Source organism: Harpia harpyja, chromosome 7, assembly GCF_026419915.1.
Source record: "Harpia harpyja isolate bHarHar1 chromosome 7, bHarHar1 primary haplotype, whole genome shotgun sequence".
Classification (NCBI taxonomy): Eukaryota; Metazoa; Chordata; class Aves; order Accipitriformes; family Accipitridae; genus Harpia; species Harpia harpyja.
The window spans coordinates 33,166,102-33,188,211 of record NC_068946.1 but is presented as its reverse complement, the minus strand read 5'-3'; the positions used below and the strand labels follow the sequence as shown (position 1 = coordinate 33,188,211).

Below are 22,110 nucleotides of genomic sequence, written 5' to 3'. Positions count from 1 at the left end.
TAAAAGCAGACAGTCATTTCTAAGAAGGCAGTGAGAACTCTTGCAAAACAGACAAAAATATACATGTAAAGGAAGCTATTCCAAGCCTATGTCAACATGACATGTTGGTGATCTTGGACCATATTGTGTCACTGATTTTTAAGTAGAACTTGAAAGTTATTTCATTGATGGCTCCTTAACAGCAGTTGGCTATTTTATTTCTCCTGACAGGGGATTGAGAAATCAATTCTCTGAGAGACGGGATAAACAGTTAACACTGTATTCAACTGCAAAGCCAGGTCACCGCACAAAGGTGAACTTACCAACTGTATGCAGTGTGGGCTTATGTGAAGGAAAAATTATAATTAACAAGTTACAACAGAGGTGCAAGAAGGCTGACAAATACAAATCTCAGATTTAAAAACTGTTAACCGATACAGACTGACAATTTTCTTTTTTTCTCCTCCTAAACCTTTTGGAGATTTCAGACTATCAAGTTCAGTTGTGGAAGCTTACTGATAAAGAGAATCCTCTAAAGCAGACAATTCATATTTATGAAATAAGAATGACTTTTACTTTCAGTTAGGTTCCATGAAACACACAGCGAAATCCCCTTCGATGCCAACAGTAGTTTACACAGGTCACATGGAGATTATAGCCTCTCTGAAATGAGTAACTTTTCCTTAGCCTTCATATTAAGGTTATTCGTTATATTCAGCAAACTACCAAAGGAAAAACATACTTGACTAAGATCAATATCATTTCTTTTCTTTCCTCACCTTCTTCTTCTTCCCCTAATCTTATATACTGTTCTTCCTCAATAAATCTCAAAGTGCTCTCAAAAAAAGTGGAAAGAAACAAAAAACACAATTCAAGTGCTAGATGTTTTTGTTCAGCAGGGGAAAGCAAGCCAGTGCAAGGTCTGAAAGTGATACAGGTAAGAAAGCTTGCAATATCTTTATCTGAATGAACCACAGAACTTTCACAACTCTCAACCAGTTACAAGTCTTCAGAAATTCTCAAGTGTTTTTACATTAAATTACTCCCAAAAGGATGGGAAAAGGAAAAAAATGAAAAGAGATATATTAAAATTTTAACATTGCACCTTAAAAACAAAACAAAAACCAAACTCAAAACAACCTACAAATACCAAGTCTTTTCCCTTGTAACCTTCTAGTTTTCCTGAAAAGGAAAATGACTGGGAACACTCACAGAGCACAGACAAGAGCAAGAGCCATTTGTTGGGCAGCTCTGCTATGGAAAGAACAGAGTATTAGCAATGGCTATGTATTATACCGGGAAATAACATAAAAAGACAAATGCTGCCAAGTTCTCTCCCAGCCCCTCCCTTGCCGCCCCCCCCCTTTTTTTTTTTAAGACACCCTGTTTGAAAAAAAGTATTATTTCCAGTCCATACTGTCTCTTAATGACTCTTCCGCCCTGGAAAGAGGAAGCCTTAAACAGTAGCTGCAAGCTGCATAGAAAAAACATTACAAATTATGCTGGACAGGGAACTCTCTCTGTGCCCAACAAGCTAACTGCAAAATGCAACGGATTCAGGAGGTGCAGAATGATCAAACAGCCAAAATACAGTCCTAACATTTGGGTACTGCTTTAGGAAAGCATAATCTTTAACTGGTTTTTTTTTTCACCAATCCTGTCTGGTTTCTCTCCTAGACCCGTTAAGTCATTTACCACACAGTTTATCACACAGTATACTATATAAATGCAACCATAGGTCTTCTCTGCAACACAAAATGTTAAAGGAAAAAAGACAAAGCAAACCGTACAGGAGTGCCTCACAAGCCAGTGGCTGAACATCTAAATAAACCCATCTAGTGGCTGGAAAAGCCGAAGAATTGCTATTACAATCTTACAACTACACAAATCTATTTGTAGAAGCTGTGTAACTAGGCCTAAGGATTGATGTACCAGGAAAAGAAAAGTAACCAGGCAGAGCTTTCACAGGCCTTTACCATTAAAAAAGTCCATTTTACTAAGGTCTACTGTCTACCTTACAATTCAAACATACAGGTCAAAGGAAGACAAGCAAGAAGGTCCAAGATCAGCAGGACTCACAGACAATGCCCCACAGCACTTCCCTGAAGAGATTCCCTAGAGACTGTAGTTCCTACGTGCAGCCTTTGTCTCAAGGGGAGCGTTAATTTGTGCCTCTCCATTCTGTTCAGTCACCCCTTTCCATGAAACAAAGGAATTTAATACCTTTGAAACCTCTATTGTTGTTGACAAACTCAGCTGAGACTGGTCAAGTGTAACAGCTGTTACTGAGAACAGAACTGGCGGAGCAACACGACTTCAAGAACCTGGTGTTTTCTGTGCGTGTGTTCATAAAGAAAGGATAAAAAAACCCCCAAGGAATGATGGGAAGTGTAAGCTACAAACACAAGATGACAAGTGATTTTGACGGGTGGACTACAGATGAAGTAATAGTTTCGAGACTGAAGGAAGAGGCAGAGAGAAGGATGAGAACTGAAGCTGGGTAAAGATAGATTAATAATGCAGATTTAAAAGTTTTCTTTAATTAATTTAAATTGCATTTCCAGATTTGAGGGGTTTTTATTTACTGTCTCCCTTGATTTGAGAATAATCTGACATTTTCTGTTTTCAAATACATACCAACTGCCTGTAGTTAAAAAAATGAGTAAGAGCAGCTCTGTCATACAACAGTAACTGTACCTACCACCCATTACAGTCATATGATGACTATTAAGAGTTTTATTTAAAACACACTTCAGTTATATCTCTTTGCAATCACAAAAGTGCAGACTTCTTCCTTAGCACAGGAAGAACATAGAGGGTGATATGAAACTCTCAAAGCACCCAGAGAGTTACACTCGAAAACTGGACAAGAACGTCTCCAGCATGAGGAGCCGAGCAAAGCTGTTTCCAAAGACAGCAACATAAGAAAGCAAGTGAGAAGAGCTAAAGACTGGGGCAGAACAGCATCACAACCAATATAAAATTTAGCCTTAGGCTGAAGTTTGAATTCACCATGGACAGGATTTTTGCTTGCCCCTTTCTTTAAGATTAATTAAAAGGTGAAAGACTATGTGGATGCTATTTGAAACTGTAGGCATACGCAGCACTGTTTCTCTAAGCAGGTGCAACCTTTTGTAAAAAAGAAAAATCACTGCCCACATGTACCCAAGGCTGGGTTGACGCATGTCAGATAAGACCTTAAATGAAGCATACCTGCTTCTCTCTCTCCGAGCTTATGTGCAGGTCTTCAAATCATCCAACAATAGCTATTTTTTCTGGCTTAGACCAATCAGGGAATAAAATACTTTTCAAGCCAGATGAAGACTAGTTTTTCACCAACAGAAGCTACCAAAGAAGTGCTTTTTAACACTGCATCATGAAGATGAATATCTTGGAGAAGGATGTTCACTTTCAGTTCCTATTCACTTCCAAACACTAGGTAGGCCAACAAATTTTCATTGCACTTCAATACTAATAAAATAAAGCACCAGCACTGATATGACATTGTTTTTCTAACTACTTGCTACCTAAAAAGCCATGAGAGAAAACAGTATTTTTTTACTACTTAATTGTTAGGCATAAATAGTCTATTTCCACACTGATACACTGCTGTAATAATTAGAGAATGTGCTTTATATACCACCTGAAATATTTACAGAAGATTAATGAAATAAAGAAAAATTAATAACTAGACTACTGGCAAAGTGTAGCAGACTCAAAAGTCAAGTGGCAGTAAAATAATCATTTACAAAAATATAGTTTGAAGTTGATAATTACTATGCATTTCTAATTTACGAAGAAACACCACTACTACCTTGTGATAATTGAGCTCATTTAAGCAGCTTTCCACAACATTCTAAAATTAATTTCAACTAGCAGTCTTTATTTAACATGCACTAAAAGGCACAAAGCGCAACCACACCAAGAAAATATATTCACTCGGTGGCTACAGGAATACTAGTATCAACAGACTAGAACTTAACAGCAAGAATAATTCAGAAGTGAGTCCTGGACTTTGAATTATAACTAAACACTGATGGAAGTTTGATGAAGCATTAGCAATTCTCATATAAAGCTGGGCCAGCAAGAAAATAACAGTTAAATTTTAAAAATTACAATTAGCTTTATCAGTGAAATCACACTGTCAACACAGCAAATAATTCATTCTAATAATTTTTCTACTCATAATAATAATTACTTTAAAATACACATAAAAATAGTAGTAGTGTTTCATGTTATACACATGGAAGATCAGTAACAAAACCTAACGATACAAAAATTTCAATTCAATACAGAGAGTACTTAATGACCTACTTTTATAGGTCATATACTTATACTTACATATTCAGGTTTTAATTTCTTGTCTCCTCCTCTTACAGCTACTTTTTCAAGCTTGTCTATACTCTGCATGATCAGCTCCTCATCTTTAAGCCTAAGTTCCTCATGTATTATTTCGATGTCACGAACGGGATCTACACTTCCTTCAACATGAGTGATATCATCATCTTCAAATGCTCCTAAAACAAAAGAACACTTAAATTACTTACTAAGCTAAAAAGACAAGAAATATATATTTACAACATACTATTAAGAGTCACAAGAGTTTGAGATGAAAAAGTCAGTAGGTCTGACATACTGTCCACATGCAAGTGTCACCTGCAATATTTTATATCATACTGTTTTAGTCTGTTAATTTACATATCAACTCCAGAATCCAAAGCTTTATAAAGATACATACAAAGCATAGCACTTTGCCATTTCACGAGAGCACTTAACACACCTTTAAAAGTTTCTTCTAAATAGGAACAGGCTAGAGCACTTTACTGAAAATAGGTACCACTGTATTTAATAGTATCTAACCTAGTAGTAACAAACATAGTAGCTAAATTGAACATTGCAGAACATTATAATACATGCAGTAATGACTAAAAGACTCATGGAAAGAAAACCTTACAAATCACCCTGGCAGCCCTCACTGGCTGACCAATTTTATGCATTAAGAAAAAAAGAAGTTCTAGACAAAGAATTCTGAAGTTCTGAACGACTCTTAGTGTTTCCAAGGGAAACAGAGCTTAGAAAAAAAGGCCTGAAATCATCTGGCAGACCTCATCCCTGTTTCAATCTACTTTATCACTGTGGTTCTGACGGTGATTAGATAATGAACCACTCAGACACACAATTTACACAGCAGCTAATTTCATCGGCCTGATTTGAGGGTATGGTTTTTAGGGGGCCATCAAAGAAGCAGATGAAGGTGCATTTGTCATATATGAGTGACAACCATTCACACTATCTGAACAAAATGATGCTGGCCCTTATTAGAAACACATGCTATTATCACATATTTAAAGTGCAGTTGAAGCCATAATTTCAAATTGCCAACTGGAAACATAAGGGTAAAACAACCAGATATTACTGAAGCATGTGTGCTGACTTCATGCCCTTCTGAAGACAATCTGGCAACATAATTCAACCAGGATTCAAATTATCAGATAAGCAGCATCACCAACACCCCACCCCCCAAAAATCAATACATATTTAAAAAATAAAAATATTAACAATTAAAAACAGTTTATTACTTATTCCTGAATCAATTTTTCAGAGCGTTTGCATGCCTATCTTGTAACATTAAAGATAGGCCTGAGAAATCAACCACCCAAAATGAATTTTTTTTTTTTTTTAACACAGTAGAAAAACCCCAAGGCACTTCTTGTACTAAATATAAGATAGCAAACAGGGTAAACTACAAACAATTCCTTAACTGATATACAGAAAGTTGGGGTTCTTTGTTGTCATGCACATCTTAAACTTCATCTTTTAACTTACTGAAATCAGTGGTTTCAGCAATAAAGATTTTACATCAAAACACACGGTACACAGGTTTAAAATGTTGTTGACAGTCAAATGTCAGAATAATTTTCACACAAACTTATGAAAAGTCTTTAAAACAGTGGTTATCAGAATTTCCCTCCTTTCCCATCAGCTGTCTCTCTCCAAAGATGATCAGTGAGCTTGCTTGGTACAAGGAGAATCACCTCAGCAATAGATCCAACTCTGATGGTGGCCGTGACGGGAGAACAGGCTGCTCTGTCAAATGGAAACTCACTACACTAACCCATACTAATGCCAGGCAATTAAAGTCAGCACCTGACTCAATGGGTCATGGGCTGTTCGGATGAACAAATAGTAGAAAACAACTTAAACAGCTCTGTTGTGATTTAACAAGGAAAATACTGAATAAAAAGTGGGGAAAAAAGTAGGAAGACGTCACCATACAGATCAAAGAAAAGTCTACCTGCCCCGCCTTCTCAACAGATGAGTAGTAGTTATGCAGCTAAAAAAGTAAGAAGTTTACCTTTCTTCTTTGTATCACGAAAAAAGTCTCCATTACCATCTAAATAATAAACTCTCAAGTTATTTACATCTTCCTTCTGCATTTGGTGACCATGGGTTTAAAAAACAACAACAAACCCCCACACGCTTAAAGCCAGGAGAAAAGCTCCACGACTATAAAGATCTTGCATTTAGAACATAAAAATAAAAAGTAAAGTAAACAGCTTGTTTTGGTCTTAAGGAAGAATGAAGTTTTTCTGAAAAAGCCAGTGTAAGGTGAATTAGCCAGTAATAACAAAACACAGCTTATATATTAGTTGTATTTTTCCATTTTCTTCAACAACAGTAAAATACTTCTCCAGCAATTATCTTCATTTCTTCACATCTTCCCATTCCTTTTCACAAAAAAAAATCCAGTTCTTTATTCATCCAAAACCTATTAATTCAGTGTAATTCCACCCCTATAAAACTGAATATATACATTTCACCATCACTCTCTTCTCAGTCCACTAAACGCTTTAACCCACAGACACTTCCAACATTCTGCCAGAGTTTTCTTCCCATCTCCTCCTCCCGTCAGCCATCCTCATGCCCGTGTCAGCAGCCATCCTGCAGCTCATTTAGGCAACATCGATGACAAGAGACCCATCTGGCAATAGGCGGTTGCATGGTCAAGTAAGGAGCCCCTCTACTGAGCTGATGATTTCCCATTCAAGGCAACAATTTAGCTTTTTCTCCTCCTCACTGGGTTGCTTGACTCATCTCATGGAAGAAATGAACACTAGTTGCATATTCCTTTAAAACACTGGGTTTTGAGCTTAAATTTTCAATTCTATATTTAGAGGAAAAGTACATTTTTCTAACTTGGAGAGGAGAAAACCTGTCAACAGGTGTGCTGACAAAGGTCATACAATTCCCTTTTAAATAGACAGGTGATCCATTAAATTAATCATGGCAGTTTTTTGTTTTTTTTCTTAAGTTATCAGGAACACTTAGAGGAGAGAAATTTAAATATCTTCCCATTGAGACAGTCAGAGTCCATAAGGAAGTGGTAGGTATAAGATTTTGTACACACAAAAGGCCAAACTGGCGTTGATGTCCAGATCTGGGCATAAACTAAGAGACTCTTCTTAACAACCAACAGGCATTGAGCTTTATTTGTGAATCTCTTGTTCAGGGTTTGTCAATACCGCCTTCAGTCATCAACCTACAACAGATCAGCCTCTGACTGACAGCCTAGCCAGAAGTGAGATGATGGGATACTCAAGGAAGAAGGAAACGAAAAGGGAGAGACACTGCTATGATGAAAAAGCCTTAGTTATAACTTTGTCTCAAGATCCATGTGGGATGTATCTTGGGCGATCTGTTACGCCTGCCTCAAGCCTGCTTTGTAATGATGGTCTAGCACAAATCATATTGACCATTGCAGGGAACTCAATCCTGTCTGCAGAGCTGAATGAAGACTTGGCAAGCAAGAACTGGTGGAAACCTTAGGAATTAGTCTCTGTGCAAGAGATGACATCTCTTGGAAAAAGTACAGCAGTCTATACAGAAATGTAAAGTAGTAGGAAAAAATGGAGTTGTAAAACTTATTCAAGAAATAGGACATATCAGAAAATGTGTATATTATTTGCAACTCACAAAGATGAAAATAAGGAGTATAATATTAATATCCAAATATTACCTGATATAGATTGTTAATGTCTCTCTGCCTTTGCTTTATTAGTGAGTGAAATTCCTCTGTCAAGCAAGGCCTTTTGTTAGGGAAGATGATATGATAACCCCTCCTTCCCTCCAGCATACACAGCAGCAAAACAGAAAGCTCAAAAACTCTATTTTAAAATACAATGAATGGGAGACTGAGAAGGACATCACTGTCCAATTAAAGATAGTGCATCACCTGTACGATGATCAAAATGCACAAGGTGGACACAGGCCATGAACCTTGAGTAAGCAGTAGTATCAGTAGTTGATATTGAGCACTATGTAGCAAAGCAGCCTGTTGAAAATAAAAAGGACCCACTAAAATATGCTGAATTGGAAGAAGCAGGGAGGATGAGAGGTAGGTCTTCAGATGCAAGATGACAGCAGAGAGATGAGAATTCCAGTTTTCTGAATGAACAGGTAAGATTATCTTGGGTATCACGCAGAAAAAGAACACCAGTTAGTTTATGGACATGTAGCGCTCTGAAGAAGGCAAATGAAAAATAAACATTGACAAAGAAATGCTGATATTTGCTTGGCTCATACTGATCACTGACTACAACAGAATCAGTGAGTAAAAATAATGGGGAGAGAGAGAAAAGGAGATCCAGTAGTCTTATTTTGATCTCAAGCTAATTACTAGCTTGAGAGAGCTTGGTAGAAAAGTGAGGGAAGAAAGGTTCCCTAAACTCATACTAACAGGGCATCCAGGTGAGGAAGAAAAGGACTAGAATGGGATAGTTGCAGAAGAACAGAGAGAATAAACAGAGTCACCTGTCAGAGGTAAAACCCATTCTGATTATGAACTGTGTTTAAATGTGGTGAACCTCAAACACAATGTGTCTGTCTTCTTACTGACATAATGAGGGTTCAAATTCTGTAACTATGAGGGACCTTTCCAAGGTTAGAAACTTGTCTATACACTATCCTCTGCAGCATACTCACACCTGCCAGGCTACTGGCTGCTGGGCTCTGTGGTCTAGCTTCCAAAGTTTTCACTTCCAGAAAAAAAGATATTTAATATGAACTTCTCCAAAACTAGCCATACCACTGCATTCTCAAGACAGTATGAGCTATGGACAAGGACCTTCTCCAATGAATATAATGAAAATCTATTGTTCTTCCCACGTCGTAATAGTAAAGCATAACACAGCAGCAGAATTCATTTTGCCATCTAACAGCACCAAAAGTAATGACTTAACCTGAAGTTACTAGAAATGAGGAGCTTGGAAATGATCATTGCCACATCCAGCTCCCTCTTCTGTTGCCAGTGGGCCCAAACCTAAAGGATTCTTCAGTTTCAGGGAAGGATTTATCTTCGGCTGAGCACTTTATCTGGGCTGTTTGGATCCAAGTGTGGTTGGCCCAAAAATATTTTAAAAGAGGCATTAAAGAAGTAACGCAGTGATAGCTGTTCTGCACTTTGCTTTCAAGTGATACTAGATAAAAAAGATTGAGAAAACAGAATAACTGGCTGGAGAAGATGTGAAACCTGACTCTGGTTTTTCCCCGAGGAAGAACAGGAACTGTCTATTTGTCAGGTCTTGCTGGCAGCCAGGACACACAGACCACATCTTTTCTTCACATGCAAAAGTAATAGCAGATAAATATGTATACAGCACAGCGGTAACAAATGCCACATTTTAAACGGTATCATCTAATGGCATGCACGTTTCTTTCCATTTCTTTCAAGAATCAGCTTCAAAATTCTTTGACAAAATTTACCTCTCAGCCTCCAGAGATTTTTGCATTGCTTATGTTATACCTGTCAAGATCTGATGACTGTATGTTATGTATTCATCTGAACAGAACCACTACACTTAGTTACAGGCTATCATCAACCAATTCATTCTCTTGCTAAAATCAAGTCATCCAATTACTCCTTGACTAATCAAGGCTGTTTTGGCTTTTTCTTTTTTCAAAAGGTACTCAACAGCATAAACAGTTCACTTACAAGAAATGGAAAGGGGCTAATCAGCAGAATTATTGTTTTGCTGCCACAATTTGCAGTATTTAAATGCAGTTGCTGATTGGACTGAAAGTTTTATGATATAGCATATAAAACTAGTTCGACACAAAAACGAAGCTGCCTATAACCTAAACTTTATTGTTTCTAGCTGCTCCAAGCTGCCACTGAGACGCTAAAAATCAAATCAAAATAATACTACTAGACTTATCTTATTCTGCTCCTAATTGCAATTATGGAAATTAAGGAATATCTTCAAGATTAATTTATATTTGATATATCAGTTGCTTCATTTCTTGAATTATCCTTACCCTTACAGTAAAATGGAACAAAATATTTGGCTAATATTAAGCTCCACATAAGAGCATTTTGGCATCTTGTATTCATTTACAAAAGGTAAGCAACTGTGTTGGTATATGTTATGCTGTAATTAAGAGGGATATTTACAATTTGATCAGAATCCAAACTGCATCACAAGTTGAAACTCCCATTGGTATTTAGGGTAACGACCAGGTTTTTTTGTCAATAAGCTATAAGAGAATGTTTAATAACACCACCAAAAACCAGACACACAGAATAATTGATACTTGTACTTCCTCTCCAGCATACATTCAACGACTGTTATCAAAAAGAGCTGCTCATCACAGACTGATATGGCACATCACAATACACATACATACCCTGTTATAAGCCCTGAAATAAATGAGCAATAATATCTATCTGGATGGGGGAGAGAACAAAAAGAAATAAAATAGGGTAACTTGGGGGTGGGGTGGGGTGAGAGCTGGAAGCAGGGTATTTCTTTGAGCTATCAAAAGAAACAAGACTACAAGTGTCAAAAAACATTAAATTATAAATGATATCTGTACTTAGACTGGCTTGACATGCTATCATCAGTATTATAAAGATTTAAACGGTAAAAGATACCGCTATTTCTGACTGAGGTACAAGTACATTTAACATTATAGAACATATTAAACTTTGATGATGGTACATTTTGCTATGCAAACTCATGTTTAGAAGGGCAAAAGAATACTGTCAGAGTCAACATTTTACAGCTTCTTAAACGTAGCACGTGTTAACAAAGAACCAACAAATAAAGTAGGTTTAGCATGTTTTCCCTTGCAAGCTAATTTCAAGTGAAATTAATCACCTGTAACACAAACCTAATATTCTTTAAGCAGAGTAATTTTCAGTTGAAGAAGGTGCACCTGCCTACATCTTCAACATAAGCAAAATCAAGTACAAAAAACATTAAATAAAATGCTGTAGTAAACCTTGACTTCTGAAGAAAGAATTTTTTCAGACATGTTTTGTGGCTTTGTTTTGTGCTACAGCCCTTTAAGTTTTGTCTTCATAAAGCCCTAACTAGTTGTAATCACTCACAGTCTAATTGTGGACATTTATCTGCTTTTCTTATGCATAGAACATAGCTATTAAAGCTGAATGGTGATGGTGTGAAGTATAGGTTAAATTGGGTGAAATTAAAGCAAATTACTCTGGGATGTGGAACTCTGAAAATAGAAACCGCCAATGATTTGCAACCCTCTTGATGATCAGCTTCACAGAACCCTAAATGACAAGAAAACTTACATATTTTAAAGTTAACTAGATTTTTTTTTAAATAATATGTATAAGTTTATTTAAAATGCAAGCAGTCACTGTGGCAATAATTATTTTGTTTCACCTGCATCGTAGAAATACAAGAAAAGGTTTTAATTCCCATTAAAACCACTTGTTTTTATTCTCAAGTTTAGCTGATTTTAGCAACAGAAAAATAGTTCAGAATATTAGTTGCAGCATTAATTACTTCAAACACAATGTTACAGTTTATGTGTACCATATGGCTATACAGAGACAGGATGGTAAAAGCAGCTGCTTTGGGCTCTCTTGACTGGTGCGGTATTAGAACTCAAATTCATTACTCACCTATATAAAAGATAAGCAGCTACATTTACCCTGCTGAGCCCTAATATCGCACCAGTCAAGAGAGTGCAAATCAAGCACCCCTCCCCAAAAGTCTGAAATAGCAGCTGAATGGCAGTCCTTTCAATATCAAATCTATTGGGAGTATTTGACAAAAAAGGGCAAGTCTATTTCTGCACCGGCAGACACACAATGAGAGCATGTAGCAGCAATACAGGATTTTAAATGACTGTAGTATCAACTTCTTGAGCATACAAAGAATTTACATTTGCATAAAAGTACTCATCAAGTGAGTACTGCACAAGGTCAGAGATGAGAATTATAACCTCCCCAGGAAACAGTGAGGCAAAGCAATTCACTTCAGGACATGTAAATTGGCAGAAGAAACCACAATTCTGTTCCTGGTGGAAGCAGTTTTAACAGAGGAAAGTTGTTACCAAGACAGTCGCTCCAGTGAGCTTATCTGTAAAATCCTGTTCCAGAGCCCTTACCCTTGAGTCTGTGTGACAAATATTAGTGATTTATTTCAGATGTAAAATGTGTTTACTTGCCATTGCTCTTTCATCCTAGCACCACTGGGATGTAGTCAACACTCTGCAGGCAAAACCTTCTACCTGCTGAGATTTGCTATCAAGTTGGTCACACTGGGTAAAGGACATTATTTGACAGCTGAAGGAATAAATCTTTGAGCCCTTCATGCCTCTGTTTGCAGAGGGCTCACTCTGACTGCCCTTGATCATATATCTGAAATACTATCACTGCACGGCCCACCAAATAGTGCTTGGGACAAACTCCTTGGTTACTCTTCTTGCAGCACACTTTATCCAGGATCACAGCACATGGTAATTTGCAGGGACTCACTATCAGAAGACACTAGGAAGGGCAGCACTCGATGCAAAACTTTGAGGTGGCTGACATACCACATAAATTGTTTAAAATAAGAATTCCCTAGGAAGAACAAGCCTCTGTGTTCAGATTTTTCCAAAGTACAACTGTGTTAACTGGAAGAAGGAGGGGCATTTGGAACCCAGCCTGGACCACTGCAAAATGTCCAAAAGCCAAAAAGGCTGAAGAATGCAAACGTTTGCTTCAGAGACAAGTGCTCTTGTCAACCTGAGCTCAGCCAGGCTCTGCGTTATGTTACTTTCTGTTCTAATGACTGAAAACCTTCCTTTGTGAGTTCAAGTTGGGAACAGAGAAGCAAACGGGAACAAGGGAGAGTCTCCACAGTATCACCCTCCCTGGTGAGCGCTCCCATGGCAGCGTCGCCTGCATAAAGGTTAGTACACGCAGGAAGGTCTGGCCACAAACATCGGTGGATAAATTTTAACATGCCTCTGTGTACCACATATCCAGACTGTTCACAGAAGACACTTGCCACAGAAGACAATGTTTCTACTCAAAAGTAGACTGGAACTCATGTATTTGCAATCTGATGGCATCTACACTGTACAAAAACATGGTTCCTAAACAGAAACCGTTCGGAAAGTAGAAATATGCCTATATGTTTAACTATGTATTTAGATGACTTCCACCACCACCATCTCCATGGTGCATTTTACCCCTTCTTTCTGACGGTCAGTCATCATGGTCTTCTCTTTAGGAATACTCAGTGCCAACCTCTACGGTGTCAGTCTTAACTAGAATCTCTGACAGTCACCATAACAAAATATAATTGCTAACAATAACTGTGTTTTTAAGACAATATATTTACACAGATCACGAATAGCAACTAGCAGCCATCAGCAGAAACCCACAGGGCAGCTCTATCTGGCCTTGAATGACCAGATATACAGGAAACATTTTAATTATTCACAGACAATTTATCTGGGTCACAGATTGACTATGCCAAAGCTGCAGAAATATTAAAAAAAAAAAAAAATCCACTTGAGCCCTGAAGTTTTTATTGGGCCTGGCATAGCACTGCCTAGCGGTTACCGTGACTGTAGTCCTACTGAACCACTTTGGATATCTAATGCTGTAACAAAGTCCAAGCCATTAGACTCTGCTGAGCCCACCTTGGCTCCTGTGCAGAGCTAGCTCAACTCTCTGTTCTGCATTCTTCAACACCCTGGAGGGTTATTAGTCTTTGTAAAATAATGACTAGACAGTTCCATTCAGCACAGAATGCAAAACCACAACCCTCCTGGAACCCACAAAGAAGGGTGTAAAAGTTGTTTCAGTAAGGCAACTTCTCTTCAAAAATATTTAAAGCAATGCCTTAAGCTATATAAATACCTAGACAAAACTCAGTAATGACAAGTTTTCAGCTACAAGGAGTTAGTTATCTAAGCAGTTCCCAAATATTCTGAAACTTAAAATTACACTGTTGTTATGATAAAACAAGAGCACTACAAAACCGTCAAACTTCTCGCAGTGCCTTACAAAAATGCTATAAAAATGGATTATGGAATTTGGCAGAGTGGAAAAAAATCAGTTATGTTTACAGATCAGTCACTGTTTACAAAAAGAGTAACTGCGTTTTTAGAAGAAGGGTATTTATAAAAGGAGTTGTAAACTCAGATCACCACTGTTAACAAAGAACCTTATTCTCCATATCTGAGTGTTTCTCCTCTGAGGATCTATTCCATTGCACAATGGAGGTGAGGAGGAGTAAACATACTTGAGGAAAGGCCAGCCAATGTATAACAAAAATGAGAGTTGATAAAGACTTAAATAAGCAAAAATTGTTTGATCAGTGCCATTATGTATGCATATGCCCTACATAAGTTTGTAATGAAGTGCTGTGTTGCTAAATGAATAAAATATCTTTAAAAACAAAAGCAAAAAGCCTCTCAGTAAATTTACCTTATAAAAATGTGCCTCATCATACAACCTTCCCTCTGGACATTCTGGCCCACATTCATAATGTAGTACATAAACTTAATGCAAAAGTAGCAATACAGTTCATCCAGATTTATCCTTTGCAAATCAATTAAAACTTTATAAGAGTGCTGCCTGCTAACAATAATTTAAAAAAAATTTATTCATTAGCTGGTTAAGAGACAGTTTGTTCTTCATACATGATTTTTCACATGCAGTGATTACTGTTCAACAAATTAAAGGCAATGTCACAGTTCTTAGGACCTCACATAATGGTACAGGCTTGGAATCACAAGAAATATCAAATGACCTTTTCAGAACAGCTCCTGAAATACTGAAAACAAAAGGTAATATATAATTTGCATCTTATTTGAGATGCTAGACCTGATAAAGCGGGTTTGCAATATTTCCTGTTCAATGTTCAAATCTTAATGTAACAGTTAACCAGATAAAACTCAACATTAATATTTTACTTTGGATGTTAGTCCCTTCCTCTTCCTTATAGAACTCAAAACAGCATCCCAACAGAAAACTAAACGTATTACTTGCTATAGATTGGCTGACCAATTACATGGGAAGTAAAGAACTCATTATTTTGTACATTATTTTAGTGAAGTAATCCGTAACACTCAGGGATTTGCTTTTTTTTCCAGTAACATTTTACTTCAATGGCAACTACATCATGCAACATGTCAGTTGTGTTCTGTAACTATCTGGCACCATCTAGTAGCCATTGGCATCTTCTTTACTAAATCCCATTAACAGATTGTGTTAAGGGATTGCGACAAGGGTGATACTGAGCAGATATGCAAGAAATAATAACACAAACTTCTTTATCTGAATCTTATATGGTCAAGAAAATGTTTTATGTTGAATTAGGTACAGACAGCTATAGACATTAACTACTTGTACACTGAGCAAATGCCTTCTGCCTTCCTTGAAAAAGTACATTAAATACTTGCGTGTATGTTGAAGTTTCCAAGTAATTTAAGAATCTGCTGGCAAATTTTAGCACCAGTTGACAAAACACGTTGCTTTATGCATGTATGCAAACATTTTCTATTTATTCCCTTTCCCTATCCTGAAAACATGCAAGTAAGTTAGAAACGAAGAAAGAAAACATATGCTTTGATTAACTTGAATCCTGGATATACAAGGTGGGTTTTTTTCCATTATTGTCAAAGCAGAGTGGCCGGTACACCCTAAAACTGGGGGGGACAGGGGGAGGGGGACAGCAATATGAACATATCAAGGCTACTTCATTATGTTCCCGAGGTGTGACTGGGTAGAAATCTTCATTTCCAACAGTACTACTCCTTTAGCCCGCAAGCAAATACAAATACACAGCCCTGCCATTCTGCCCCTTGCAAAATAAATATATAAATGGGACACTTTTGCAACATCTAACCACAGCTTTTTAAGCTGAAACAGTTCTTCTCCTTTTACTTTAGATGTCAAATCCATCACAGAAAAGAATTTTGTTTTTAAAAGACTTCCTCAATGAAGCAGTTCATTTCTCTGCCATTTAGCTCACCGTATTTTCACAAGCACCAGGCTGAGCAAACTATGATTGAGAGAAGCCATCTTATGCACATTGCTGTTGTCCCACATCATTCAGAACAAACCTTTTTAGATCGTTAACTACCACAGGAGTGCTGATTACACAGGCACCAGCAATTTCCTAACCAATGACCACCTGAACAATGATGTGTTCAGCTTCTCAGACCCTGAAGCCTTTCAGAGGTGAATCATTTCACAGTTTGGAACTAGATCTCCATAGCAACTTCCCTTTGAGGGTTTTAGAATCACCATCCCGTAATTCTATGATCATCAAGCTCAACCATTCCCAATGGTTCTTTTCACAGCAGATGGAAAAGGAAGCCTTGAAATTTTACAGTCTATTTCAAGCAATTCATCTGGCAGCCTATTAGAATTCAAAATATTTCGACCTTCAATCACAAAGCATGTTATCTGAAGCTGTGGTGATCTCAAGTCAAGACAAGCAGACGTTTTAGTCTAATCATCCATGATGAGAAGAGACTGACAAAAACTCTTAATTCAACCACCATCAAAATGCTTATTTTAACTGCATGAAAGTCTTTCAACAGGCAATGAAAACACACCATGTACCATTTTATCACAACCTTCCATTCAAGGGAAATATGAATTCTGAATATTGGCATGGATCTTTGCACTCCCTGACTGCTTTTGAACAAGTATCTGCTTCCTAAAAGTCAGTATAAATCCAATTCTGCCACATTATTTTCAACAGCTGTCAAGAAAAATGATGGAAGCAAACTGCAATTAAACTTCTCACAATTGAGTACAATAATGCTGTAAATGAGTTACTTATTGATGGATCCAGTTTGTTACAAACATCTTCTAAGAAATCCAAATCAGTCACATCTGAGAAAATACATACCAATTAAATTATGAAAACATAGCATTGGTTAAAATCTTGAAGCAAAGCTCAGTTTCATGATAATCATAATCAAAGGGGGGTTTAAAGTTTTTTTCCTCCCCTCTGTTCCCAATTCCCAACTCAATTCCGTCTGTTTAGAGTTAAAGAAACATTTTCCTTCTCTTAAATGTTTCAGTAAACCACTGAAATAATCCCATCAGAGGCACAAAATCTTTAAATTTGAAAATCTTTTCACCTAAAGCCCAGGTTGATTCATTCGTGTTTTTTATCAACCTTAAATACAAGTTAAATTCAAACATTTTAAAATCTCGGTTATACACTGCCTACTATATTAATAACAGCAGTTCACCAAATTCCCATTTCCCCCCCCCTCCAAAAGATACTCTTCCCCACCCCAAACAACTCTGTAAGGTTAACTCTAGAAGTACTTTATTCTTGTTACAACATTTTCATCAAAGTACAAAGCATCAAAATGCAGCAGTGAATAATCACTAGCTACAAAAACACAAGTTATCTGGCAACTAAAGAATCCAGAAGACTTGGAACTGTCCATACAAAAATGCCACCAACAGTATTTAACAGGATCAGCAGTAAGTTTAGTAAAAAAAAAAAAAAAAAAAAAAAAAAAGAAGAAGAAAAAAATACTACCATTTAGTGACTTGACAGTGAGACTTTGATACTTATAACAACTGCTGTGTACCAAAGCCCCACTACAAATAGTAAAATAAGGGAAATTAACAGGTATGTTACATTTTATAACATTTGTAGAGGCAGGAACACTTAATGGTTTTATTTTCTTTGAATGAAAAAATGCATCTTCAGTGTCCCTAAGCAGTTACTTAACTGCCAGAGCGGCCACAATTGAGACCCTCTCTACAGCACTTAAAATGCCACATTTTATTAGGCTACAGGAAAAAAACAACCAACCAACCCCCCCAGCTGACCTTATCCTCCTAGGTATTGACATTGTTGAGCCATAATCTTACTCTACTTCAAAGAAAAACTCTTTAAAAAGAGAAACTTATTTAAAAACCCATAAAACTAAAAGATCCTGAACATAATGATTTATTGACTGGTGGTTTATTGAGAGTTAATATTTTTGGTGAAGTCATTTTGAAAACATTTCTGTAAAAGAAATTATGACAAAAATCTTTGGGGGAATAAACTGGCACAATACAGGATTTATCTTCATATATTTTACACCATTTGCAAGGTTAGCTCGTGATCAGAGCTATACAGCTGCTTACACTGAACTTCTGGAAGATCTGAGAGGAAATATGTGAACATAACCACAAAAATTTAACTAGGGATGAAGCTAGAATGTAAGATATATAGTAAAGCAAATGAAAAAGTTATGCATCAACTAAAAATTTAAACTGTTCATTTCTATGTAAAATCGACTGAAACAAATACGGATTTTCTTCTAGCAATCTGAGAAAGAAACATCATGGAAAAAACCTCTTGAGTATTTAAAGCACCATCTCCTGCAAAGACCAGAGATTAAGGCAATTATACATGAACAATATTAAAGTTCTTAGTGGTTTCCAGTGTTAGATCAGTTACGTCAATAGCCAATATAAAAGCTGCTGCAAATATCTTCCTAAAGGAGACAAAAAAGTTACAGGATACCTTTTACAATACTCAATTTTGCTCAAAAATCTTTTCAACTTTTTTATTTTAATAGGGAAGGTAATCAAATGTATTTGTTATCATAAGTTTGAACTCATCTATAAAGCTTAGCTTACTTTTTTTGGTCTGTTGACCAAACATAACATAACAATTAAGTACAACCTTTTATTTAGCATTGTTCTACCTGGAATTGAATATAAAACTGCCCATAAGCACCAAGTTATTTAAACATCTTGCTATTTAAAAAGTACAACTGTCACTGCAGCAATACTTACTTACATGCACAGTCAGAACTACATACATGTAATTTATCTACTAATAACATAACTATTACCAAATGTAATTTGAACTGGAGCATCTTTTTTTAAATTCTTAAGTGATAGGAAATGATAAGTCTCTTGCATTGTACAGTTAGACTTGTCAGCAAAGGATGCCTATTAGTAACACATATGCAAATCATCCAAGAGTTACATCTTTACAATCTATTCTATGATTATGCACAGTTATGATTCAAAGTATTTTCATGGTATTTTACCAGATATTTCTCATAAATAGTAATTTTAAAATCTAGGAGGCAATTCTTAAAACTGTCTTCATATACTAAGAATGAGACTGCATTTTTAGCTTTTCCTCCTCCTCAAATCCCCACCACTGTATCTGAAAAACCTCATCTTAAGCACAGTAGTTATATATTAGCTCACCATTTAACAATCTAGAATAACCTTAAGTTTATTTCATAACATATAATCAAGCAACATACGGTAATTAAAGCACACTGAAAACAGCAGTTACTAGCTAATTAACATTACAGAAACACTTTTCTTAATGATAGAAAAAGACAAAGATGTTACAAAATACCGTAGCATGAGGAACAGTTTGTTATAAACCTTTTTGTTTAAAACATTAAAAACTTCAACTTAGGAATTTGAAATTACAGTACTTTATGAATTAAAATGTCAATGCAAGTTATGCACGGTTAGGTAAGCAGTTTACCCTTTCACCATGTGGCTCATGGAGGGCAAGCACCATTAATACAAATTGTTGCACCCCTCAGGACAGATCAGCATTTGCAAACACACCCAACCTCTGTATTCTCCTTATTCATGCAGCGATACAGTTTCCCTGTTTTCATGGCAGTAAGAAGTATTCTGCCATCACCACAGCACCTGAACTGCAGCTAGGGACAAGCAGCAAAGAACAACTCGAGCTGTGACGATGGCACCCTGGGCTGGAGTTAGGGGACAGCTGCCAAGACAGCCGCTGTGTTCTTTTAAATGCCCTGGTTTGCAACGTCAGTTCAGCAGTGCACCTTGTTAGATAGTTGTTTTATGTTTTGCAATTAAATTACCACTTTAAAACAGTGGCAATATTTTACTTTACATGCTATTTTTAAACCCGCCTTATATATATTACATCATATTTTACATTTCATATTTGTCTGTATTAACAGTAACACCTAAAAATGCTTGCTAGGTAAAACTGTGTGCACACACACAGCCTTAGCAAGTAGTCTCTTTGGAGACCAGCACTTTCATATGAAAGTATCTTCAGATATTTTTTTCCCCACCATTATTCACCAGCTTCTACATACGCTAATCTCTTACTATATTTTTTTATTATTTAACATAATTTTTCAACATCAGGAATTATTTTGTGTCACTCACATTCTTTGCTAAGCTTTCCAAACACAGTGCATATGAAGGTATATTAGCTTTCTCCACAGTTTCAAGATTACTGAATGGGCAAACACAAGGATTACAGCTGCAAATTAGTTGTTGGTTAGTAATAAACAAGATCAGGCCTTCCATAAAGTTTGGCACACAACCACAGTTAATTTTGTGCTCACATACAGGCACAGGACAGTGCACAAGCAAAACATGTGGTCAACACTGAATGGATGGCAGACTGTCTGTCTCAGCAGTACTGCCTTAGTTTCTTAGTCACTATAAGCTGGCAATAGTATGTGCACCTTTGCAGGGTTTTTTAAATTTTGAAATCCAAAAGAATTGCTTATATAAAGGTACGCTCAAATTCTCAAAGTAAACATCCCCAGTTCTCTACATATGAATGTCCGTATGAACATTTGTATAATGCACCAAAAAGTAAAGCAGGCCACCAGCAATTGCCTTTTTGCATGAGGAAACACGCATCTTAAAACATTCCCTCTCTGATTTAAAAAAAAAAAAAATTTGAAATCCAAACATTTCAGAATGGAAAATAATCAAAAAATAATCAATACTAATGTTACCATCCTTCACTTGCTTTTTTAAACATCACTGCTATCACAACTTTTTTAATAGGTTGTGATATAAACTGTCAAACTCACGGGCAGTCAGAAAGGACTCTGAAAAAGATGATGTCAGTTGCTAATTCCAGCACGCAATATCTTTTGTTCAAGGTCTGGTTTGACGTTGGTCTTATTTGCCTGATAAAATAAGCCTAAAAATCATTCTTAGACAGAATGAAGATCCTCTCCATCCCAAAACACTCTGGCTTTCAAAGAAACTCTCCAGAAGAAAAGGACCATACTGGCCATCATCCTTCCAGCAATTTTTGAAGTCCCTGAAGAAATTCCTTGTTCATTAGCACTTAAATCTATTAAAAAAAAAAAATCTTCATCCAATTACTGTATCCTTGCAATTTTTTCCCCAAAAGCCATTATGTAGCATTTGTCATGGACCTTGTCTATCCTGAAGAGGCTATCATTTTTATAAAAATATATGGAATTATTTTAGGGTCTCTAAAACTGGAAGACTCTCATCTGGTAGATGCTGAACCACAATACTTACACTTTTTCACATTAGATGAAAGATAGATGACAAAAAGCCCCCCAAATTTCAAAGGACATGAAAAAGGCACATACAATATTTAAGTATTTACACAGACGCCTCTAACACTGCTGCTATAGATGGCTCCCCAGAACAGCAAGTCAAGCACCATCATCACTTCATGAAGTTTCACTCAACTTGCAGCCTGCTCGTCATTTGCCTGCAGGAAAGAGTGCTGACAGGAGCAAGCCAGAGGCCAGAACTGTCCTAGCAGACTTCATATCACCTGCTAGTTGCAAGAGGAGAATGTGACAGAAAAGAAGATCTCTTAAGAGGAGTTACATCCTATTTTTCAGTAACCTTACAATTTCAAACCGGTTTAACTTTGTTATGAAGACACAGTTCACTGTTCAATTTTTCCCTTTTTGTAACAACCCTGACAAGTACTATACATACCTTTTTACATAATGAAATGTTCTAACCTAAATTGGATCAGGGATAAAAAAATTCCGTATCATGTAACACAGAAAGAAAATGTTACCCATCTAAGATTCTTTCCC

The 22,110-nt window shown here is 36.7% G+C and overlaps 1 protein-coding gene across 4 annotated transcripts in view; it reads right to left on the bottom strand.

The window, feature by feature from the left end:
- OLA1 (Obg like ATPase 1) overlaps window positions 1-22,110 on the bottom strand; it is a 104,597-nt gene that overhangs the window by 49,719 nt on the left and 32,768 nt on the right. For all 4 annotated transcript variants that reach the window (XM_052792271.1, XM_052792272.1, XM_052792274.1 and 1 more), the window contains one exon: window positions 4,321-4,496. In XM_052792271.1, the coding sequence (XP_052648231.1) occupies window positions 4,321-4,496 (176 nt within the window). The remainder of the gene's footprint in view (window positions 1-4,320; window positions 4,497-22,110) is intronic.